Source organism: Aedes aegypti, chromosome 2, assembly GCF_002204515.2.
Source record: "Aedes aegypti strain LVP_AGWG chromosome 2, AaegL5.0 Primary Assembly, whole genome shotgun sequence".
Lineage (NCBI taxonomy): Eukaryota > Metazoa > Arthropoda > Insecta > Diptera > Culicidae > Aedes > Aedes aegypti.
Window position 1 is genome coordinate 107858544 of NC_035108.1, and position 23827 is coordinate 107882370.

A 23827-nucleotide genomic window follows, 5' to 3' on the forward strand; every position below is an offset into this window, starting at 1 on the left:
AAATACTCCAAGAGTTTCTATGAACATCCCTAACCAAACTAAGATTATTTTTTAGAATCTCCTTCGATGCTCTGAAGACTACGCCAAGTATTACTAAAATGTAATTTTCCATAAATTTCATCAAACACTAGTTCAGGCATTTTCCCAGTTTCCATCAAGCAGTCTTCCATTTATTCTGTTAAGGATTTTTTTCAAGATTGTCTCTTAGATTATCTCCATTGATTACTTTAACGATTCCTCCAGGTGTTTTTTTAGAGATTTCATGAGATTTTTTATATCTTCTTTTAGATCTTCTATGATTTTCTCCTTTATTTAATCCGGTGATTACTCCAGAGATTATTTCAGATGTTTATAGAGGTATTTCTTCTTGAAAGGGAGAGCTGTCGTAGATCGCAAACAAGTAATGAGACTTGTTACCAGCTTGGTGGTCAAATAACGAATGCATAAATTTAATTTTTTTTTTAATTAAATTCATATTTATTTTACTCTTTTTGTTTTGCATGGAAAATGATTTACAATTTAAGAGGTCGACCAAAGTGGTCCTTCAGCTTTGATTCTTTCATTTGTTTTGTTGCCTAGTTTTTAGTTCGGTTTTAGCCTGGTAATTAATTTGGCCTTATAGGCTCTGGTAGTTTTAAAAGAAAAAAATGGTAACCTAACTAATGAATACATTTATTTGCTACGCCTATATTTATACTAAATTGATGACAGCTCTGTGATGGTTTCTCGCCTACTCGATAGTGCTCCTCCAGTCTAGCCTACTTGATTAATCTTCAACACTCCTCCTCGAGGAACGAATCCCAGCAGCTTGTCGGAAACGCGATAACTTGATGTTCTGCAAAGGCTTGGTCATCATATCAGCTATCATCTCTTCAGTCGGAAGGTATTGGCGATCTATTACTCCATCTTGCTTTAGTTGTCGTACAAAATGATGTTTGGTTTCCACGTGTTTCGATTTTCGATTAACGCTGGCTGCACCGATTTGCTTTATGCAGCTTTGGTTATCCTCGTGTATTTTGATGGGTAGTTTTGTAGGGATTTCAAGGTCATCGAAGAGTCACAGGATCCAGTTGAACTCCTTACAGCTTTCTGCCAAGGCCACATACTCTGCTTCGGTGCTACTGAGAGTCACGTCTGTAGTTACTTGGAAGCCGTTTTCTTAAAAACGTCTTTGCGAGTTAAGATTAGACCAATAACTGACAGTATGTTTGTTTCTTGGGTTCCATGCAGGCATTTTTCTAAGCCTACTTATCATACTATGTTGCCTGAATGGATAATTCAATAACACTTCATTACTTCCTCACATTACTCCCTCTTTCTACTATTTTTTTTAAATTAAGTTCAGTATTGAATCTGTTTTGTTCATAGATTCACATTTTTTTTAGCATCTTGATTCCAAATTCATCAAAATAGGTATACGAAGACACATATTTTCTTCCTATTTCAAAATTCATTCAATTCGCAGTTTTTCTTTTAATGTGCCATTGTCACTATGAACGATTAATGGATATTCACATATCTTAAATATTCGCCGAGGACGAAAAGAAACTAAACATTAGGTAATGTTTGTGATAACATAAACTTTTGACTTATAGCGAACTTTGCTGTATTGGTTCAGTAGAAGATTTTTTACGACATATATAAAATATTAGGAAGGAATTATTTGGAAGAATAATTGACGGAACTTTACGCAAAGCAGTGCTCCACAGAAAGTGTTTTCATATGAATCTTCGAATAACATCATAACCTTGGGTAGTTGACCTTAGACTCATTTCTCCGTAATCCAAAGCATTTCCTATTTGTTGATTTTTTTTATTGTACATTGGTAGTAAATTCTCCCAATAAATTTTCTACACAACATTTGTAGGTGGTATTCACTTCGACACCTCCGAAAGAAATGCGTTCTCGAAAAACTTCATCTGCGTAGCTCAAACCTTGCGTTACCATAAAATTATCCAAGATGTTTCCATCCTGAGTTTGTTGAGCACAATTATTTTTTAACACATTTTAAGATGAGCTTATACTCTGATTAAATACCATAAAATAGACAACTAGTTTTGACGATCTTCGTTTGGATTGAATTGCATTCATGTTGTGCTTTTCAATGTCGCTATATCCAAGTGAGGTAAAAAGTTGTAATACGCCCCCCCTTAAGGAAAAACTGCTCTATTGCAGTAGCAAATGCATAACTTCTAAAGTTATCTATGTCAATGTGTTACTTATTTAGTTGGCCATGCTCTGCACGCAACTTACTCTTTCCAGGTTGCTTCAAAAAAGTGTACAAGATGTTTTTTTGTAAACGGTTCCAATGTTTACATTTCAAAACAACCCGGGCAATATGCCCCTCTCATAGAAAAAAAAGTCCACAGCGTTGTAGAAATATTTCCAAGGAGAATTCCACCACCTGTTAATCTTAAAGAGGTCCATTAGCAATCGTCTTCCGGTAAAAGTTTTTGTGATAAGTACAATTGTAAAGAATGGTCTTCATTCAGCCTGAGGCTTGCTTATCAAAAGCAAAATTTTGAACCAAAAACCTGATTTTCGATATTTTTAGAATTTCTATTGATTGTTTATACTTTTCAAAGAACATATATGCGCAACATCATTTTTTCGCGAATATTTAAGATATGTAATCATATTTACGTGTGAAAGAAGCCTCAATCCCGTGAAAATGAAGAGGGGCGTATTACACCGAGTTACCCTACGTCTATATGTTTTTCAATATTCTAGTGCACCAACCGTACTGTAAGTGAAATTCGTAAAATTTCTATCTTCTTTTCACTAGTGTACTCAAGCAATTTGGGAACGACGCTGATAAGACGCGCGAGCTTTATGTTTCTCTATTGCTATTTTAATCCAATTCCTTTATTGTGTCACAAGGTATATTCTTAATCCATCATAGTGTATACTACCAACGGCGTTCGAGTAATGCAATGCAATGACCATCCATCAGGCATATCGTGTTTTAAACTTCCGTTCAAGATTTCCAACAGATCTACTCTAGCCTTAATTGTATGAATTCTCGTCTTCAACCAAATATTTGAATTTACGTAACAGTCAAAGTCAGTCTAAGCCGATGTCGTTCTTCTTTTTTAATTTTCTCGGACATACGCACATAAATTACGTGTCTGTTTGTTAACATTTATGCATTGCTCAATCACTTCGACAAATTTGATAAAAACTTTAAGGAAATGTTCTTACAACGCTTCAAACAATTCATGTCAGTGTGGCTATGGTTGGCAGCCTCGTTCTCTTCGGCAGCCTTTCACATAAGTACTTCTGATAAATCTGTTCGGCAACTCCAAATCAGCCGCATTTTGAGGCGTATTTATTTCAACTAATGACTTCTCTGGCGAATTTGTTTTCAGTCAGTCTCAAAAATCTCGTCAGAACAAGGAATCATCTAAATGTTATCGTTAGTGAGTTTAAGAAAAAACCTAAAATTTGTCGTTTCAATATTAATTGCCGATAATAGTCGAATGGTGCTGAAGCCGTAAATTACCCATATGCCTTGTTGATTAGGTTCAGCGATACCCTAAAATTTTCTTTCAATGTAGGTATGCTTACTTATCGAAATTCAAGCTCCCTTTTAAAAGGATTGCACTCCGCAACGTTCGAAATACTCATAAAGTTCTATACCAAGTTAACTCTGCTGTTCAAAAACCCAGTAAAAAACTACCGACTCCGGTAATCAAAACTAAGTGTGTACATAGTGGTAATCATTAGCGATTCACATGTAATTCAGCTGTTCGTCATCTGACAATGATCATCAGATTTCGACATCAAAGACGCAATGAGTTTCAAGTTTTGACCAATTTCATGTTGTTCTCTGATAGTTAAATTGTTTGGCCCTCTATGCCTGCAGCTCTATCTTTTACGCTATTCTTTTCAACAACCTCAGCTGCTTTTTTGCTCGAAGTTACATGTATTTCTTTCATCGTCCAGAACAATACGAATAACTTTTAGAACAATAATCGCCGATATTCCTATTGCATACTTAGATCAACTCAGTATTCATGAGAGACCAGTTTTGTTCTTGAATTCTGCCCATTTCCGTCAGAATCCATTTTACGGTTCTCTGTCTTTATCCACCAGAGACCATTTTTTCTTGGTTTTCTGTCTATTTCCACCAGAAACCGTTTGCCTTTCATCTCCGGCCATGTCCGTCGGAGACTACTAGGTATTTCATTTTATTAATATTACATTATATTTCTCTTTTACTCCTGTTCGATAATTTCAAATTATCTCGTCTCTATCAACTACGCCATTGTAGTTACTTGGAAGCCGTTTTCTTAAAAACGTCTTTGCGAGCTAAGATTAGACCAATAACTGACAGTATGTTTGTTTCTTGGGTTCCATGCAGGCATTTTTCTAAGCCTACTTATCATACTATGTTGCCTGAATGGATAATTCAATAACACTTCATTACTTCCTCACAACGTCGTCCTGTTTCCTCGAGCACCACGAAACCATTCCTCCAGCGTATTGGAACAGGTACCCTGTGGTTGATTTTCTGTCCTTGGCATCGCCTGCCCAGTCAGCATCCACGAAGACCTCTAATGGGGATGAGTTCACGCCAAGATGTAGTTCATAATACATTGTTCCTTTTAGATAACGTAAAATCCTCTTTGCTTCAACCCAATCGGACTGCGTTGGACAACTGGTTTTTCTTCCTAGGATCGAAACAGCCACTGCGACATCAGGAAGAGTATTGACGGCCACGTACAGCAATCCTCCAATCAGGCTGGCATACTGGTAGTTAGTCGGCAGCACTGGTTCCTCCTCCTTTGGTAGTAGGTGGCCGGGATCGAGTGGGATTTTTGACTGTTTAGCTTCATCCATGCCAAATCGTGTGAGTAACTTCTGAATATATGCTTTTTGATTGAGAGCAACGCCTTCGGTCGAACGAGTTACCTGGATTCCAAGGAAGTACTTCATGTTGCCCAGCGATATTATCTGGAAGCTTCGATTCAGAGCATCGATGATTTTTTGATATTCTGCTTCAGTATGACATACAGCAACAAAATCGTCCACGTATACGGCCAAATATGCAGTCCTTCCTTTTTCGTTCCGAACATATAAGCAAGGATCATTGACGGATGGTTTGAAGTTCATACTGGCAAGTACTTTGTCTAGCGTTTTGCTCCAAATTCTTGCAGATTGTTTCAGGCCGTATAATCCCTTGCGGAGTTGACAAACGTAATGTTGGTCGCCAATCTCACAGTCGGCTGGCTGACGCATATACACCAGCTCTTCTGATTCTCCATTTAGATATGCTGTAATGACATCTGCATGTTTGATGAGCATGTTCCGTTGTACCGCTACAGACAGGAGGGTTCTGAAGGTTACCATTTTGACAACGGGCGCGTAGACTTCACCATAATCGGTTCCAAATTTTTGGGTAAAACCTTGGGCAACTAGTCTTGCTTTGTATCGGGTCACATGTCCGTTCTCGTCCAACTTTCGTTTAAAAATCCATTTGCATCCGACGGTTTTTCGACCAAGTGGGAGTGGCACTAGTTCCCAAGTTTTGTTCTCCTGGTGTGATTTCAGCTCCTCCTTGATTGCGGCTTTCCAAAGTACGCTTTCTGGACCTTCCACAGCTTCCTTGAAAGAACGAGGGTCAGGAATTTGATTTTTCGCCATGCCAACCAGAAACCGATTCGGGGCTACTCCTTTCGTGCTTCTCTCGGATCTTCTTGGAACTATATTCTCCACCGGATCGTCCTCGCTTTCTGCGCTGGAACTCGAGTCACCTTCGCTGGCATCCACGAAGGAATCTTCATCGTCGAACATTGTTTCAGCATCGTCATCGCGGTTCTCCTCTAATGTGGTCAATTCGATTTCAATGTTTCCAGAACGTTCTGCTGGAGGGTTCTGGTTTTGCGTTCCGCCATTCCATTCTGTTGGGGACTGTATGCTGCTGTGTACTGCGGGGTAATTCCTTTACTTCGGTAGTAGCGACCAAGATTCTTCGATTTGTACTCTCCTCCTGAGTCCGAGCGGATGATGGCCGGAGGTCTCCCAAAACGTGTTTCCGCCATTTGAACGAATTCTGGGATCTTCCCGGGAACTTCATCCTTACGCTTCAAAAAATATACCTTTGTGTACCTCGTGTAATCATCTGTCATGGTCATAAAGTAGCGAACTCCTCCGGGAGTGACCGTCTTTATGGGTCCGCATACATCCGTATGAACCAAATCGACCATCTGCATGGACTGTTCTCCGGTTTGCTTGGGGAATGGTAATCTGGCTAGTTTTCCTTCAAGGCAACATTCACAATCGTCATCTATGGTGCATTTTCGGATTTGAATTCCGGTTGCTAGGTCCTCTCGCACGAGTTTCTGCATTGCTTGCGGATCCCTATGGCCAAGCTTCTTATGCCAAACGTGAATGCAGTTTTTCGGGTGTTTCATATTGGCCTTCATTGATTTGTTTCTCCGGAGATTCAAACAGTACAAACCTTCGCTTTTGTCTGCAGTAGCAATGACCTTGTCGTTTTTCATAATCTTGCAAGTGTTTTGAGTGAACAGGACGTCTGCACCCTTTTCCGTCAATCTTCCTACTGACACCAAGTGGGCATCCAAACTAGGTACGTGTAATACTTCGGTGAGCTTTACTTCATGCTGATTGCGGATCTCATCCAGGCACATCAACGTGCCACTGCCTTTTCCAGAAACTGCTGCTTCATTGCCATCGGCCAACGTAACGGTCATTCCGGAAAGATCCTCGTACTTTTCGAAAAAATCTAGTTCTCCACACATATGACAGCTGGCTCCGGAATCGACGACCCACAGGTTTGTGGACTTGAAGATCCCAACCCCAAGTTCCGACCGGCTATCTTGAATGATTCTCCAAGACTGTTTAGCTGATCCAAAGGCCCATAACCTTTAATTTATTTTAAAAACATTTCTTAAAGGAAAGAAAATAGTTGGAATAACTGTCAAAAACAAAATCCGCGTACGAACTTCTGGAGATTTTTAAGGATTTTTAGAAAAAAAAATCTTGTACAAACTTTTCTAAAATCCCTGGAATAAATCTTTTCACCTGGAGGGATTCCTTTAGGAGACTCGGAAGATTTCTTGGAGAAATAACTAGGAGAATTTTTAGACCAATACTTGTGGGAATTACTGGAGATATTACATTGTTCCACTGAAGGATTCCGGAAGAATTCCTTGGAGCATACCTCAGTGAAATCGGTAATTAATTTATTTCTACAAGAATTTTTCAGAAAATGTAATCAAACGTTATTTTATAATTTTTATTTGTTAATTAAAAGCTAAACTCTATGCATTTAAAACAAAAAATCAGTAATTTCATCAGAAGGTTAAGGGGGCCCAGATAGCCGTAGCGGTAAACGCACAGCTATTCAGCATGACCAAGCTGGAGGCGTGGGTTCGAATCCCATCGGTCGAGGATCTTTTCGGGTTGGAAATTTTCTCGACTTCCCAGGGCATAGAGTATCTTCGTACCTGCCACACGATAAACACATGCAAAAATGGTCATTGGCATAGTAAGCTCTGAGGGAATAACTGTGGAAATGCTCATAAGATCACTAAGCTGAGAAGCAGGCTCTGTCCCAGTCGGGACGTAACGCCAGAAAGAAGAAGAAGAAGATTCAGAAGGTTATGCTGGTATTTGCCCAAAGAATTCATTTGTTGATTCTTCAAGGAATTTCTCCATGAAATTTGTGCAAGATATCTTCAATAATTCAATTTGTTTATGGATGGCCACAGAATTTACTGCAGAGACTCTACCATGAAATTCTTCAGCAATCCCTCCAAAGAATCTTTCACAAATTTTCAATAAAAGAGCTGGAGTTCATCCAGTGATTTTTCAATCGATTCACGTTGAGGGCATTTTCAACAACTCAAGCAATAAATTCGCCAGAGATGTCTACAATGATTTTTTGGGATTTTCTCTAGAATGTTCGTTCAGTTTTGCAAATATTTAAACCAAGAATTTCTCTAGAATTCTTTAGAGATTCCTCTCAGTATTTCTGCAGAAAGTATGATAGAAATTCTTTGATATATTTTCTACGTTCTCATAAAAATTACTCAGGATTTTTCTCAGGGCATCTTCAAGAACATTTTTAAGACGTTATTGGAGAATCACTGAAAGAATCTAGAAAGTATCGCTATATCAAATCCTATAGTAACTGATGAAACTTTTATAGACATTCCATAAAAAAACATTTAACAGAATCCTTCAAGAAACTTGTGTAAAAATGGTCGGAACAATTGCTGGTGGTGTTTATAATACATCAAAAAAATATTGAAGGATCCAAGGAGGTTTTACTTAGAAACTATCTGGAAGGACTGCAGAAGTAAATAGTTTTTTTTTTCTGGAGGAACTTAAGGTGAAACAGCTAAAAATTTCAAAATATACATCACTCTTATGACCCATTCTTCAATTCGTTTGGGCACCTCTGTCACTATTCAACACTGTACTAATTGCTTAGTCAAACAAAGTGTCAAGAAGCCCCTGTCTCCATTCCATACATTCACATTCGCCTTCGAACTTTCCCGACGATACCCCTCTCGGATTGATCAGACATCGAACAAAAAAAAACTGCTCGTCATCATTCTGCCCCATTTCCATTAGCTGGGATTGTTATCACCGCTGCTAATCAGACGATGTGATATGATAGTGGAATTCTTCGCTTATCATCGCTCTACCCATTTGTTCGTCTGTCCGGCTTGGTTACGTAGTTTTCAGCAGTAAAAGTTTTAGCGTACTATGAAGCAGGGGTTCGCAATCAACTACTATCTCACATGTTCAATGAATCGAGAATTCTTAAAGATTTAAAAAGTATCTTAAAACGCTGATTCTGAGATCTTAAGTGTTATTCCTTTTCAAATTCCAAATGAATCTATCAGACAATTGTTCTTTCCTAAATTTTATGGGACTTCTACCAGAACTCCATTAGAATTATTTCAAACTTCATTGAAGTTCCACACTCATAGCTGGAAACTGTCAAAATCCTGTACAGGATTCAGCTAGGTATCCTGTCGGAATCTTGAACAGCATTTTTTCGTAATCCAGAGCGAGTATCTGTCCGAATTTACAACGGGATTAAGTCGGAATCCTTTACAGGAATATTCCGTCCCAATCCTGGAATTGTAGCCCAATTTGGTCAGAAACCAGGAGAGGATTCTGTATCAATCCTTGGAAGAATTCGTTGTCATAATCCTGGATAGTATTCTCTCAGATCCTGAGTCTGTCACTGTCGGAATCCTGGGCAAGATTTTGTGGAATCTTTTCAGAATTCTGAGAAAAAAAAACTTTTAAAATCTATAGCAGGATTCTGCCAGGATTGTGTCACAGTCCTGAACAGAATTCTGTTGGAAACACGAACAATAGAAAGATTGATTCGGAATCATTCGAAGAACACTATCGTCCTAGGTAGGAATTGATAGTTAGAAGTTCTATTCAACTAAAGTCCAATTTCAACTAAAATCATGAGCAGCATTCTATCGGAATCCTAAATGAGATTCGATCAGAATTATGAGCAGGAATCAGTCAGAATCTCAAGTTATAATTGGTCGGTATACATAACAAGATTCAATTGGAATTCAGAAACGAATTCTGTCGGAATACTGAATTGGATTATTGAACAGAATGCTGTCAAAATAACTGGATTTTGTCGATGACCTGAGCAGGATCTACTGAAATAAAAAAAGGATTCTGACAGAATCCAAAACAATATTCTTTCAGAATCAGAAACAACATTCTGTAGGAATTCGAAACAGTATTATATCCGAATCCGAAACAGGATTCTGTCAGAACCCGAACAAGATTCTGTCGAAAATCTAAACAATATTCTTTCGGAATCCTGAGCAGGATATGGCCGGAATTTCTGGTGCAATACAAAACAGAAATCTGTAGATCCAAAACAGGTCCTATCGAGATCTTCAACAGCATTCGGTCGGGACCCTGAACAGGATACTATCGGAACACTGAGCAGAATCATTTAGAAATTTTGAGCAGACTTCTGTCGGAAACCTGAGCAGGATTGTGCATGCATTTTAAGTAAATTTCTATCACAATCCTGAGTAGAAGCTTGTTGAAATCCTGAAACTAGTTTCTAAAAGTGGTCAGAGGAACTCGGGAACATTCATGTAGCTCGAGTTATTCCGGTGGGTCCCTGGGTCAGGTCGGGTATAAAAGGACTATTTTTTGGGACATGCCAATTTTTCTTTACTTATTTGCAACGGCAATAATTTTAATTTGTTTAAATGATTAAGATGTGATAATAAACATTATAAAAGAAGAGCTTGGCATCAATTAGAATGTACCGGAGGTTGCCACTCGGACTCAATGCGCTGAAAACATTGTTATCCATATAGACACATATATTGAGATGTTCGGTAATCCAATTCGCATGGTTATTAAATTAATTAACTCATTACGCGTGGTAAATATGGATAAATTAAGGATGAAATTATGAAAAAATCCACGTGCTCGGCTGGGATTCGAACCCAGGACTCTTGTATGCTAGACGAGCGCTTTACCGACTACAGGGCTGGTAGCAGTCAGACAGCAAAATAATAGTGACTTTAGTGACCAAAATGATCAAAAAAGTGACCAAAAAGTGACTTGAAAACTACAAGTGTTAGTCATAAAAATGCCTACAAAATAAAATACATTCTACGTGTATATTCACCACTCTACTAGCACCATCAATTTCTTCCAACAAAAAGGTTTTCATATTGCGATAAGTGTTTTGTTTTTTTTTTTGGGCACCATTTTTTTACAAGTTTAAAGAAAACATTTCTATTTTTGGAATAAGTGTCGATTTTATTGATTGGTTGTCTGGATCCAGTGATATTCCTAAATTCCTTGGGGGACCGCGTAGCAATAGCCCACGGTAATATCTCAGGCTACAGATTTTTTTTCTCGTGTTCGGTTGTTCATTTATTGAAACAATTTATGATAATGTCTTAAGAAATGAAACGATTTGGTGCAACCGTTTTTGAGATATGAGCATTTATGTTTGTGATACCACTCTGGCCAAAGGAGGATCTTGAAAATTTCAAAACACACCATATTCTAATCTTAAGATTGCTTGGAGAAGAATCAACCGATTTGTATGATTTTTTTTGCAAAGAACCTCCTCATTATCTAACATTGTACAGCTCATATTTTTTTTTATAAATTGGCCAAAACAAAATGGTGGCCAAAGAAATTTTATATGGGGAATGTCGGTCCCCCAAGGAACATCAGAGTCAAAAGAGTGGCGAAAATCGTGAATGATTTTCAGAACATTCTGTAAGAAATCCTGACAGAATTCAAAGTTCAAAACCAAACGAAAAATAGAAACTCATGCTAAATTTGTGACATAATTTCTGTAAATTTAAATCATTTCTCACAAATAAACATTTAGATGAATGTTGCGCATAAAGAATTAGAATATGATTCCATGCGTACTTCAAATATCTATATTTCAATGGAACGTTTCAATAAATGAATTACTGAAAATATTCATCACTCAGTGGCGTCTCGTAACCTCACGTGTTATTTTATCTACGACCCTGAACATTACTAATGTTTCATGCTTAGATTACAAAGCAAACAGTAACCGATGGAAATCGCATATTTGTGGCTGAAATCAATGAACAGGTGGATTTGACGTTAGGTAATCGCCACTAATCTCACTATGAGGTAATTTTTATCTTCCAACGATGTTCAAAAGTTTATCATAGGAACGTGTTTTTTATAGAAATAATTGAAGAAAGTTGTGGAAAAAAGCAATGTCAAGAGTAAATCAATGGAAAATGTATTGTTTATTCGTTGGAATTCAGAATGTAATTTCTGAAATGATTTCCAGAAAAATAATTACTGGCTGTTTAAGTCCTGGACGAGTTTCTGACAAACTCAGATTTTTTTGGATGTAATTCCTAGCCGTCTCTGGCTTATCTTCCGGAGCAGTTTTGATGATGCTTTATGAGAAAGCTAGTCTAGGATTTCTTCTAAAGCCGTAGATTACTCAGATCAGATATTGGTCTTGGTTTTTGTCAAAATTTTATAAAATATTTCGGACAAAAAATTCATCCCAGGGTTGCTTTCTAAGTTTTGCCAGAATCTTCTCCAAAACTTTTCCCAGGAAATTTTTACATTTTCCGTTGGAAATGTCTACGGAATATTGACTTGAACTCTTCCAGAAAGTTAGCCAAGAGTATATATTTTTACTTGATTCAAGAATCTTGACGCTTTGATTTCCCAACTCACTATATGTAATTGTCTTTATAATAACAAATATCTATTTCTTTCTGTTTGTGTTTGAAAAGCTAACCCAGCCAAAAATATTAAATTTCATTATCATCAGATCACGGAAAAAGTGACTTTAGTGACCATTTTCCTGAAAAAAGTGACTTTAGTGACTTTTTGTTGGAAATAGTGACTTTTTAGTGACCAGGTCGAAAAAAGTGACCAAGTCACTAAAAAGTGACTTGCTACCAGCCCTGCGACTAGGCAACCGAGCCACTTGGTGACCCTATAACTCAGTTACTAATTTAAAAGTCACGAAACGACGCAATAATCTTTTAAATTAAAACAGAAAAAAGTAGAAACAGCCAAACAAATTAAGAGAGGCAAAACAAAATAAAAAATCAAATGGTTTAGTCGCTACAAAATGATTCATTTTAAACTCCTTATAGTTGCTTTTCCTAATTCGCCATTATCTGACTGATATATCACTCGAAGCATCGATCCTTACCAGCTGTCGACATTGTGTCGGCATCCTGAACAGGTTCCTGTCGAAATCCTTAACAGGATTATGTAGGAATTCTGAACCAAGTCCAGGACAACATTCGGTAGCCTTCCTAAAAAGATTGTGTCGGATTTCCAAAAAGATTTTGATCAGAACCTTGAATATAATTTTGTAGATATCCTGTGCCAGATTATGTCGGAATTTTGAAAAGAGTTCTGTCAGTATATTGAACTGGATTCTGAAGGTATTTTGAACAGGGTACTGTCGAAATCTTTTGAAGGATATTATATTACAATGACGATTTTATTGACGGAATCTACAGGGCAGGCAGCAACCAGGGTGTCCACTCAAAATCAGTTCTCCAGTTCCCGAATTTTTCGCAAATTTTAAAACTAACGGATACCAAAGTGATCCTGCGGCTTGATATTGATTGTTTTACAAAATGGTCAGATTTTTAATGAATTAAAAATTTTTGATTGAAAGGAGCCGTCTAGAAATGACGTAGCATTTTTTCACTGATTTTTTCCTCCCTCCCCCTCATCACACATTGTCACAAATTCGTGAAGACCCTCCTCCCCCTAAAATGCTACGTCGTTTAAGGACGACCCCAAATTTCAAAAGAGTTTTGGGCAAAAAGATCTCCAATTCATTGAAATATCTACACAGTAAAATTTATGAAAAAGTTTAGAGAGATTTTGGAATTATATGAACAGGTTTCTGCTCTGTGTATCTAAATGTAGACTACAGTTTCACAAAAGGGCAAAGTTCAATAGCCAATCCATCAAATTCTAGGAATACCTTCGGATCAGAGTTGGGAAAAGTCATGAGATGCACACTACAATAGCCAAGCGAAGCCAGCAACTTGCGCTTTCTGCTGCTGTAGAAAAAATGCCTTGAATGTAGCAAAACACCCGTTTCTAAGGTCAACATAAAATTAGTGTAGGCACTTCTCGCATTAACAGTCTGCGATAACACTACTAGTTTAGAAAATGCAATTTTAGAATTTAGAACTAAACCATTTGCCGTTTTGTATTTTTTCCTAGATGATATCATGGGGAAATCAAGGCTGGTAGCGGCTGATAGTTTTAGAAATAAGAACTTAAGAGAACTCTTGCCTAAAAAAAAAACATTTGGTTCATGTTTGTTAACAATAAACCATCTTGGCTTTACGTCCTAACTGGGACAGAGCCTGCTTCTCAGCTTATTGTTCTTATGAGCACTTCCACAGTTATTAACTGATAGCTTTCTTTGCCATTTTCGCCTTCGTATATCGTGTGGCACAAGTTCTCTGGAAGTTTATCTATTGATTAGTTCATTGATTTCCTTAGGACTCACTCTTTTTTTTACTCCCAAGAAAGTCTTCAAAGAATTTTTCCAGTTATTCATCCTGCGTTGTCTTCAGGGGAATGTCAAGAAAGAATTTCAGATTTTTTATAAATTTTGAAAAATACACGAGGAATTCCTAAAGAAAACCCTAGTGTAATTTTTTTTTTATGAAACTTGTGTGAGTTATAATGATAAATTCCCATGAGGGTCTCAAAAAGAACTCCTGGATTATTGATGATTGTTTTTTTTTTTCAAGATTTTCTTGATGAATAGCTAACATGAAAAAATCGAAGCTCTAAGTAATATCCTACAAGGCTTTTTGAACAAATTCGAACAGAATCCAGCAATAACTGTAATAATTGCTGTAGTATTAAACTTGACTGAAGTATTGAAGAATCCATGGAGATTTTTAAATAGTTAGTGAAGGGTTTGAAGCGCATCAATAATATTTTGATAAAATGCTGGAGAAATTTCTAGATGAACCTAATGAGGAATCCCAGGTGCAATTTATCGAGGAATTTTTGGAAAAGTTTATATTATATTTCATCGAATAATGCCTTAAGGAAGTTTTGAGCAATTTCGGAGAGTTGTTGTGGATGAATTTTTGAAAGAGAAGGAAATACTGAGATTTTTTCTTCAGAGTAACCTCTGGTAAAATTACTGGAAGCAGTAGCGTAGGAGTGCTCTAGAATTTTCTGGACCAAATTCTGAAGTAATTCCTTAAAGCATAAATTGAAAGATTGCTGGTGGCATCCCTGATGAAGTTCTTGAAAGAATTCCAGAAGGAATCTCTGAAGAAATAGTTATGTAAAATACTCTGAAGGTTTCTAGAATTTGTTTCAACAAACAAAATTAAAAGGGAAAACAACCTAATGTTTGAAAATTGGCAAGAATTTTCTTTCTAGGCAAAACATGATGCATGCAATGAAAAATAATGTGATCTATATCTTGATAAGACTCGCCACAGTCACATAAATTAGAATATACAATATTAATGCTATATAAATGACTATTTCAAATATAATGATTAGGAATAAGTCTGGAAAAAAAAGCAAATAAAATTTCTACCAACAAATAAATACTCAAACCAGCGATTTTAGAATGACACCAAAGTTCATTGAGTGATAAGGACCAAATATGCTGAAGACACCGAAATGATACGACGCATAGTTTGTCTGCTACATCACTTTGTGTCTTGGTGCATTTTTTATGTCAAAATTCAACCTATCTGTAACTTTTGAATCAATAGTTTTCACACAACTTTTTCAAAAGTTTTCAAAAATTGAGATAATTTGTAGTTCGTCACAGAAAAAATGAAAAGAATCGGTTGAGGAACGGCGAAGATCTCTGAAGTTGACCATTTTGTATGGGAAAACGGCTTTGGTGCATTTTATATGTCCGATACTGTAGTGTTTATTGAATTATCAGCACATTCTGTTTTTCTATGATACAGTGGGATTCCGTTTTTGGCAACAAAGTCGAAATTTTCAGTTGCCAAAACGAAACCGTACCAAAATCGGAACCCATATTTTAAATTTTATTTTTCTTATGTTATTTGTTCCATATGTTATTACATGATCCTTATGGAATCATATGGCATCGAGACTTCGGAACAATTCACTTCGAAGCAGTTTTCCGTGGGGTATAGTACAGCTATGAATCTATAGCACCGTAATATTAATTGTGGCAAACGTTTTGCATACCTTTTTCGCCTAAAAATCTCCAATGATTTTTTGGAAGCTTTTGGTACAATATTTGTATGAGTGGGCCTCGCAAAATCAATAATCGCATAAGTGACCTTTATTCAAGAACTTGACATTTTTTAACTGTGTAAGAATACGCAAACAAATAAAAAGCATTACTGCGTTCTTACAAAACCTATTTACAAAACAGAAGCACTGAGTATTGCATAACGGCATATCTTTTTTTTTTTTTTAATTTGATTAACATAAAAATGCAGTAAAACTTTTTGACTTTAGCGGAAAATTTGACAAAATGCAGTAGATAAGTTTAGAATTGCTCCTTTAATCTATGTTTCTGTTAAAGCAAAGCATTTAATAATGAATGATTGACTGCAGTCAAAAGGGCAAACATAAACAAACATAAACATGAGATGATCCATTAATGCGACTTGTAATTTTGTAGAATATAATTTTCACTTGATATGAGTTATAATTGATCCATAGAAATTCATTATGAAACCTCAAGAGCCTGATAGAAAATTCAGGTGCTCGTAAGGAATCTACGCTAGGGCTCTGAAGCATCTTGCTATGAATCCGTAGGATCTCGCCTATAATTCTCGGGATCCGCGCTGCAATATTGCTGAAAATTCACAAGTCTTCAATGCAGGGCTGGTAGCAGTCAGACAGCAAATAATAGTGACTTTAGTGACCAAAATGGGTTGGGTGACAAAACGTCGAAAGACAAAATGTCGAAAGCTAAAATGTCGGAAGGACAAAACGTTGAATGCCACAACGTCGAAAAGAACAAAAGTACCCGAATGTCTGACCCGAATGTCTTAGAAATTTTACTAAATCTCAGGCTACAGATTTTTTTCCAGTTCGGTTATTCGCTTTTTGAAACTATAAATTTGATGGAAGTCTGTTATGGAAAAATAGTAAAAAGTAATAATTTATTTTTTTTAAGATATCTTGAAGACACCTCAACCGATTTGTATGATTTATTTAGAGAAGCTCTTGGTATTGTATAGCCCACATTTCATTTTTTTATATTGACTAAAACAAAATGTCGTCAAAAGAAATTTTATATAGGGAATATAAATCCCCCGGAAAAATCGGATCAGTGCAAATACATTGTTTTCCAAAGATATCTACGGGATACCATAATTTATAGCTGGTCTTAGACAGGAAAGTAAAAAGAAATAAATAGCCAAGTCTTGTCAGAATTGTTTTAGTATTTTTTTTTTTCAATTTTTGAAACGATAAAACAATTCTCGAAAACTTATTCAAACAGACTCAAGTCAAAAAAGTATACAAACTTACTTTATCGATTCTACCACGTGTTTCGCAGACGAAATTCTACACATTTTGCTCTGAACCAACTCGATTTTTCACTTTTAGAACGTTTAATTTCCTCATTTGCAAAACGACGATAGTAAGATTTTCAACTTTCGCAACCTAACAACTACTTTCGCCGCTCCGCTGTATGGAGAGACAAAGTGACTTAACCACGAATCAAAACAAAACACTACTTGAGCCGATTTTACACTGGTACAAAAACGTCGAAAGTAACTGAATGAAACGGCTTATCATTTTGTCATATTTTTTGTTTGTGGAAAATAATAGAAACTATCTAGTTTTTGAACGCAAGCTCATTGTATGCAAAATTTAAGCAATGTACACGGCGGAAAAATGTTAAAAAGGTGATTCATTTTAAAATAGTTTTAGAAGACAGGTTGTGATTCTTCTGAATTAATTTTCTCAAAACCGTATGGAAGCTACTTACGACGATTTGAAAAAGTAATCGAGAATTATTGGTGTCTCTGATTAAAGTGCTCATTTTGAGATTCTCTATACAAAAAACATCAATGCACAGAAGTCATTTGAAAGTTCATATAAAAATGTGCTGGATATCCTGATGAAATATATCTATTTCCGAAAAGCAAATCAATAAATCGATTCAATTGTACTTATCCGACAAAAGAATGAGTATTTTTTTGAAGAATAAAAAAATCACTAAATGTCGAAAATCCAGTAAACTTTATGAAATTAATGTTACTGATTTGTTGAAAGAAGAGCGAGTCATAAGGTGCGGCGAAAGAAAGCTTATCATCTTGAACCTCCTTGAACATATCTTCATATTTTTTTTTAATTTCTTTATCAGTATCATTCCAAACATTACATTCATTATTTCTTAAATCTAGGTGTTCTGTGTTATTAGACAACACTATCATCCTAACTTGGTAAAACAAATCCAAGATTTTATTAACATTTTGTTAACAATACATTACATTTCATTTGCCGTAGCAGTTCAGATTTTTTACAGGTGAGTTGATTTCACCTGCTTATAAGAGAAAAAAAAAACGTTTTCAATACACTTAACCTAACTTAACCTAAACATATAACGCATTAATCGTGGCAATAGAAGATGGTAACGATTTTTGCCTGAAATTATTGATTATTTTATTTGACATTTGTTCCAATGTTTCAACATTGGATATTCTATGTAACTCATTGGTACTATACCAGGGAGGAAGCCTCAGAATCATTTTCAAAATTTATATTATTTATTTTGAATTCTCTGCAGAGCTTTCTTCCTGGTATTACAACAGCTAGTCCATATTGGTACAGCATACAACATGGCTGGCCTGAAAATTTGCTTGAATATCAAAAGCTTGTTCTTAAGACAAAGTTTTGATTTTCTTTTAATAAGTGGATAGAGACATTTTACATATTTGTTACATTTGGCTTGAATGCCCTCAATGTGATTTTTGAAAGTTAAATTCTTATCTAGCCTGAGCCCTAGATACTTAACTTCATCTGACCAGTTTATTGGAACCCCTCTCATCGTGACAACATGTCTACTTGAAGGTTTCAAATAAAGAATATTATTAGTTGAGTTTTGGAAGCATTAGGAGAAATCTTCCATTTTTGCAAGTATGAAGAAAAAAATATCCAAACTTTTTTGCAATCGACTACAGATGACACGCAGGCTTCGTCCTTTGGCGGAGAGGCCTGTGTCATCCGCAAACAAAGATTTTTGACATCCCTGAGGTAACTCAGGTAAGTCAGATGTGAAAATATTGTATAATATTGGTCCCAAAATGCTGCCTTGGGGAACACCAGCTCTTACACTGCCCATACTCGCATAACAGTCCCATTTCAATTTTCGACACATTTGAGTTAGCTCCATGAATAGTGTTTATTTTTAGTGTACTTTTCGGTACCATTCTTAAAATTGTGTTTTTGTATGGACAAAATGCGAAAAAAATACCAAACCATGTGCGTCCCATATTGAATATACCCGCATAACAGTCCCATTAGTAAATTACGATGAAATTCAACCAAAAGTATTACTACACGCAAAAAAATTGTGCGGTAAGAACTACCATTTTAGGGGGTTAACTTAAGCGCTCGCACCGGCAATTTTCAGCAGACCAGAAATGCGCTTGATTTTACCATGTCTGTAGTCGGGTTGTAAATTATTTCTGTCAAATGTACCAGTACTGCGGTGGGGTGTATCGTAAACATAGTAAATTGGTCTGAATTTTCATGGTAGTTTTAAGAATGGGCGTAGTCAGCTAAAATAGTTATTTTTACCACAGAATATTTTCCCGTGTATAATTACTGTAAGGATCTCTGCAATCTTACATCCTAGTTTTGATCACATTAAAAGTAGATATAATACAAATTACAGAGGTTCAAATCAGTTTTATTCAAGAAAGATGGTTGTTTTTGTTCGACTTGAAAATATTCCCAGTAAGCCTTTTTACGGGATAAGTTATAGAACCACATCTTGCCGTGTATCCTGGAGACGAAAGCTTCCCGTAGAGTCCATGTCGGTCATTACTATCATGATCCGGTTATAACAACGAAATCTCTTGTAGATTTATCATCCGAAGTCATGAAGGGGAAAGCTTTTGATACCAGCGTAGAAATGCGCACATAGCCATTGGCACATGCAGTCGACAAGGTAGGTCAAACTGAGTGTGACATCGAATGCCGGAAAATAAGAAGGTCCTGGACACTTAGTATGATTATCTATATCTATTGAATTTCCAACTGCTTCGCTGACATCAGGCCTCTAGAACTTCAACAGCAAGTGGATCCAGAAAATTGTTCGTGTTGATCGGTCGCACCGGCCCAACCAATCTAGGGTAATCTTCAGCACTACAATTACGTTTACGATTAAAAAATGCGAGTCCTAAAAGTTTCAAAAGGAACGGTGTCTTGGAATGTCTTGTAAAATTGAAAATAAATATGTCATCGTCCGCGATAACAAAGTAAGCGAGTCCCAAGTAATGGGACTGGTATGCGGGTATACTTGCATTTTGCGAGAAAAATACTCGGATAACGAGTCCCATTTGCTCTTATCTTGGATTTGCACGTAAAAAACAATCGCATCAACTAAATTTTAGTTATTGAACAAATTCTTATACATCAATGATAATGTGTTGAGTAATGCCACCAGAATTTTCGACTGCCAGCAGCGGCGTAACGAAAACTTCAACATTTATGTTTAGATGTGTTTTTCTCGATATGATGGTTTTCCTAATGGGACTGTATTGCGAGTATGGGCAGTACAGGAAGTCTTTCACATCTGGAGTTCTAATAATTAACCTGAAGTGTACGATTTGACAGATAACTTGAATTATTCTACCAAAGTATGTTGGAAAATTAAAGTTTTTTAATTTTACGATCAAGCCTTCATGCCAAACACTGTCGAATGCCTTTTCTATGTCTAGAAGAGCAAGACCAGTAGAATAGCCGTTAGATTGGTTGAAACGAATCAAATTTGCTACACGTAAAAGTTGATGAGTGGTCGGAATCCGAACTGTTCATTGGCAAAAAATGAATTTTCGTTGATGTGGGCCATCATTCTGTTCAAAATTACCTTTTCAAAAAGTTTACTGATGGAGGAAAGCAAACTGATTGGACGATAACTAGAAGCTTCTGCAGGATTTTTGTCTGGTTTTAAAATTGGAACAACCGTAGCATTTTTCCATTTGTCAGGAAAATATGCTAATTGAAAACATTTGTTAAATATATCAATTAAAAATGATAAACTACTTTCTGGAAGTTTCTTGATGAGGATGTAGAAAATTCCATCATCGCCAGGAGTTTTCATATTTTTGATTTTTTTAATAATAGTTCTCACTTCTTCCAAATCAGTCTCCCAGGCATTTTCGAAAACGTTCTCTTGATGGAGAATATTTTCGAAGTCCTGAGTAACTTGATTTTCAATTGGACTAGTAAGTCCTAAATTAAAATTGTGCTCGCTTTCAAACAGCATAGCAAGTTTTTGAGCTTTTTCGCAATTAGTTAGTAACAATTTGTTTTCCTCTTTCAATGCCGGTATTGGTTTCTGAGGCTTTTTTCAAAATTTAAGATAATTTCCAAAAGGGCTTAGAGCCAGGGTCCAATTGAGAAATCTTATTTTAAAATTTTTTGTTTCCTAATTGAGAAAAACGTTTCTTGATTTCTTTCTGCAAATCCTGCCATAAAATTTTCATAGCAGGATCGCGAGTGCGTTGAAATTGCCTTCTTCTCACGTTTTTAAGGCGGATCAAGAGTTTAAGATCATCATCTATAATCACGGATTCAAATTTTGGAACTGGCTTCAACAATGGAATTTGGTAAAGTTTCAAGAGCATTGTCAATATCAAGTTTTGTTTGTAAAGAAATGTTAACATCAAGAGCAAAACTTTTTCAGTATCTTGAGCATAATTCTGTCCGAATTCTGAGAAGGATTCTGACGGAATCCTGAAGTTATGAATTCATTTGAAATCCTGTTAAGAATCCTGAAAAAGATTCTGTAGGAACAATGACCAGGATTCTGTCTGAATTCTGAGAAGAGTTTTATTATGATACAAACCTGAGTGAGATTCTTTCAAAATTCCGATCAGGATTCTGTCTGAATCATTTGGATTCTGATGGAATCTTGAGCAGAATCGTGTCAGGATTCTTTCGCAGTCCTCAATAGAAACCTGTCGGAAATTTCTACAGGAGTCAATAAAAAATCTACACAGTATGCGACCGAAAATCTGAACAGGATTTGTTTAGAATCCTGAACGGAATATCGGAATTTATTAGAAGTAAAAATCATTTACTTTGAAAGTATGAGAAGAAACTATCGTTTGGGAACCGCTGCTGCAGCAAATACTAATTTAAAAGCCACGAACGACGCAACAAACTTTTCAATTAAAACAGAGAAAAGAAAGTAACGCCAAACAAAATATCAAAAGACGCAAAAGAAAAGGAAAATCGAAGGCCAAATATCCGAAATTCCGAAGGGCTTATCCGCTAATACTTATCTTTCGCTGCAAAATGATTCATCTCTTAACTCTCTATCAGTGCTTTTCCTCATCAGATTGAAACATCCTTTGAAGCAGATTCCGATTTCCAGCCAGCGAAGGACACTCCCTAAAAGTAAACAATCATAGACAGCTTCCCCCTCAACTTACCATTGAGCATCTTGGTGTCCTTTCTAGCGCTTCCAGTGTCCAGAAATCAATGTCCCACTCTTAAAAATCCTTCTCTCATCGGATGGTTCCTGAATTCCTGCTTCCAGCTCACAGTCACTTCCTGCGCAAAACTCACACCACAAATCCGGTATTAAGACACAAACAAAACCACACTTCCGACGGAACAATAGGCGGATCCCGAGAGCGGAGGTTCCAAAGGTTACACAAAATAAAAAAAATCGGATCTCCCAGAAGCAAAAAGAAGAAACACCTCCCTTTGCTGCTTCTCGCCAATTTAATTTACGCGATACAACCAAAATACAGCACAAAAAACGAGCACACACACCCGAACCCGAATTTGGGGACGATTCCGCCCGACGGCACTCCGGACACTTTCTTCCCCGGGACTTCCGGATTCACGCTCCCCGATCTCGAGAGGATTTACAAAACTGCGTAATCGCGATTGAAGTTCTTTTCGGGATTTGCGATTAGTTTTCTATACAGTATTATTTCACCACGCACTGCACCACCAAAAGGGAAAAAGATCCGCCAGGTTAATGGTCGCACTGCACGCACACCGAAAGGGAACAACACCGCGACGTTTTTTGGGTTCGTCGTATTTTTTTATCTTTCTTCGACACAAGTCGGCCATCAGCCATCAAAGGGAAAACGAAGAAACAAAAGCAAAACGCTTGAAAGGATGCGGTTGTGTGAGTGTTGCGTGCTGTCAAAAAGATGACAGACGAGGAACAAAGTTTTTGTCAGAAGAAGGTAAAATAATTTTGATTGTTAAATACAGTTGCCTCTCCACATCTCGATATCGAAGGGACCATCGAGATAGGGAGAGATTGAGACATAGAACAAATTTTTAACGAATACTAGATTGAAAATCACCCCGTTGCCAGGAAAATCAAAAACAAACAGATGTCATTTCGTCTTCGCAAATTGTTTTGAATCTCTAAAATCTAGTTTAGTAACCTTTGATAATGGGCATATCGACATACTGGGCCGTATGAATAAAATGTAGTAAAGTTGAGTTTACCACATTCTCGGTAGTAAACGCTATATGTGGAACATGAGTGGAACATGTTTGTGTCATTTTCCTTTCTACACCTTTCGAACATACTACAAACAACGCATTGCTATGAATAAAGGTAGCATTTACTACAAAGCTACTGGTAGTTAGCTTCAGAGGTTGCTACACATGCTTTGAAATTGCAGAATTGAATGGAATAATTTACTTTTGAGTAAAAATCATAAGAAAACGATATGAGTTTTGATATTTTGGAAGGTATTTTGAGTTTTGTTTAGGAATTCTGAGGTTACGAAAACATTCGCCCCGCCAATGCTGAGATTCCGAAAAGATTACCGGCAGTAGCAATTTGTAATATCCGTGTGAATTCTGGCATTACGATAATTATGTTATATTCTATGAATTTTAGGATGTCGGTAGGAATTCAGATATTTATAATGTAATTCTGAATTTTACGTGTAAATTCTGACATCTCAGATTTCCTTTGGAATTCCGAAATTCCTGTAGGAACTTTGGGATTCCGATTGGGATGTCGGATTTTTTATGGTAATTCTGAAAGTTTAAATACCATTCTAGGAATATTGCGGAAATATTAGGTATCTGGCAAAAACTC

The 23827-nt window shown here is 36.6% G+C and overlaps 1 protein-coding gene across 2 annotated transcripts in view; it reads right to left on the reverse strand.

The window, feature by feature from the left end:
• LOC5569422 (serine/threonine-protein phosphatase 4 regulatory subunit 1) overlaps positions 1-22856 on the reverse strand; it is a 674626-nt gene extending 651770 nt beyond the window's left edge. Inside the window, exons 1-2 of one of the 2 annotated variants that reach the window (XM_021841889.1) lie at positions 22528-22856; positions 22182-22302 (exon numbers count right to left, since the gene is read on the reverse strand). In XM_021841889.1, coding sequence (XP_021697581.1) covers positions 22182-22191 — 10 coding nt within the window. In that variant the 5' untranslated portion in view covers positions 22192-22302; positions 22528-22856. Of the gene's footprint in view, positions 1-22181 lie in introns of both variants that reach the window. The other variant, XM_021841888.1, reaches the window with a different exon arrangement.
• Between the last annotated feature and the right edge of the window lie 971 nt (positions 22857-23827).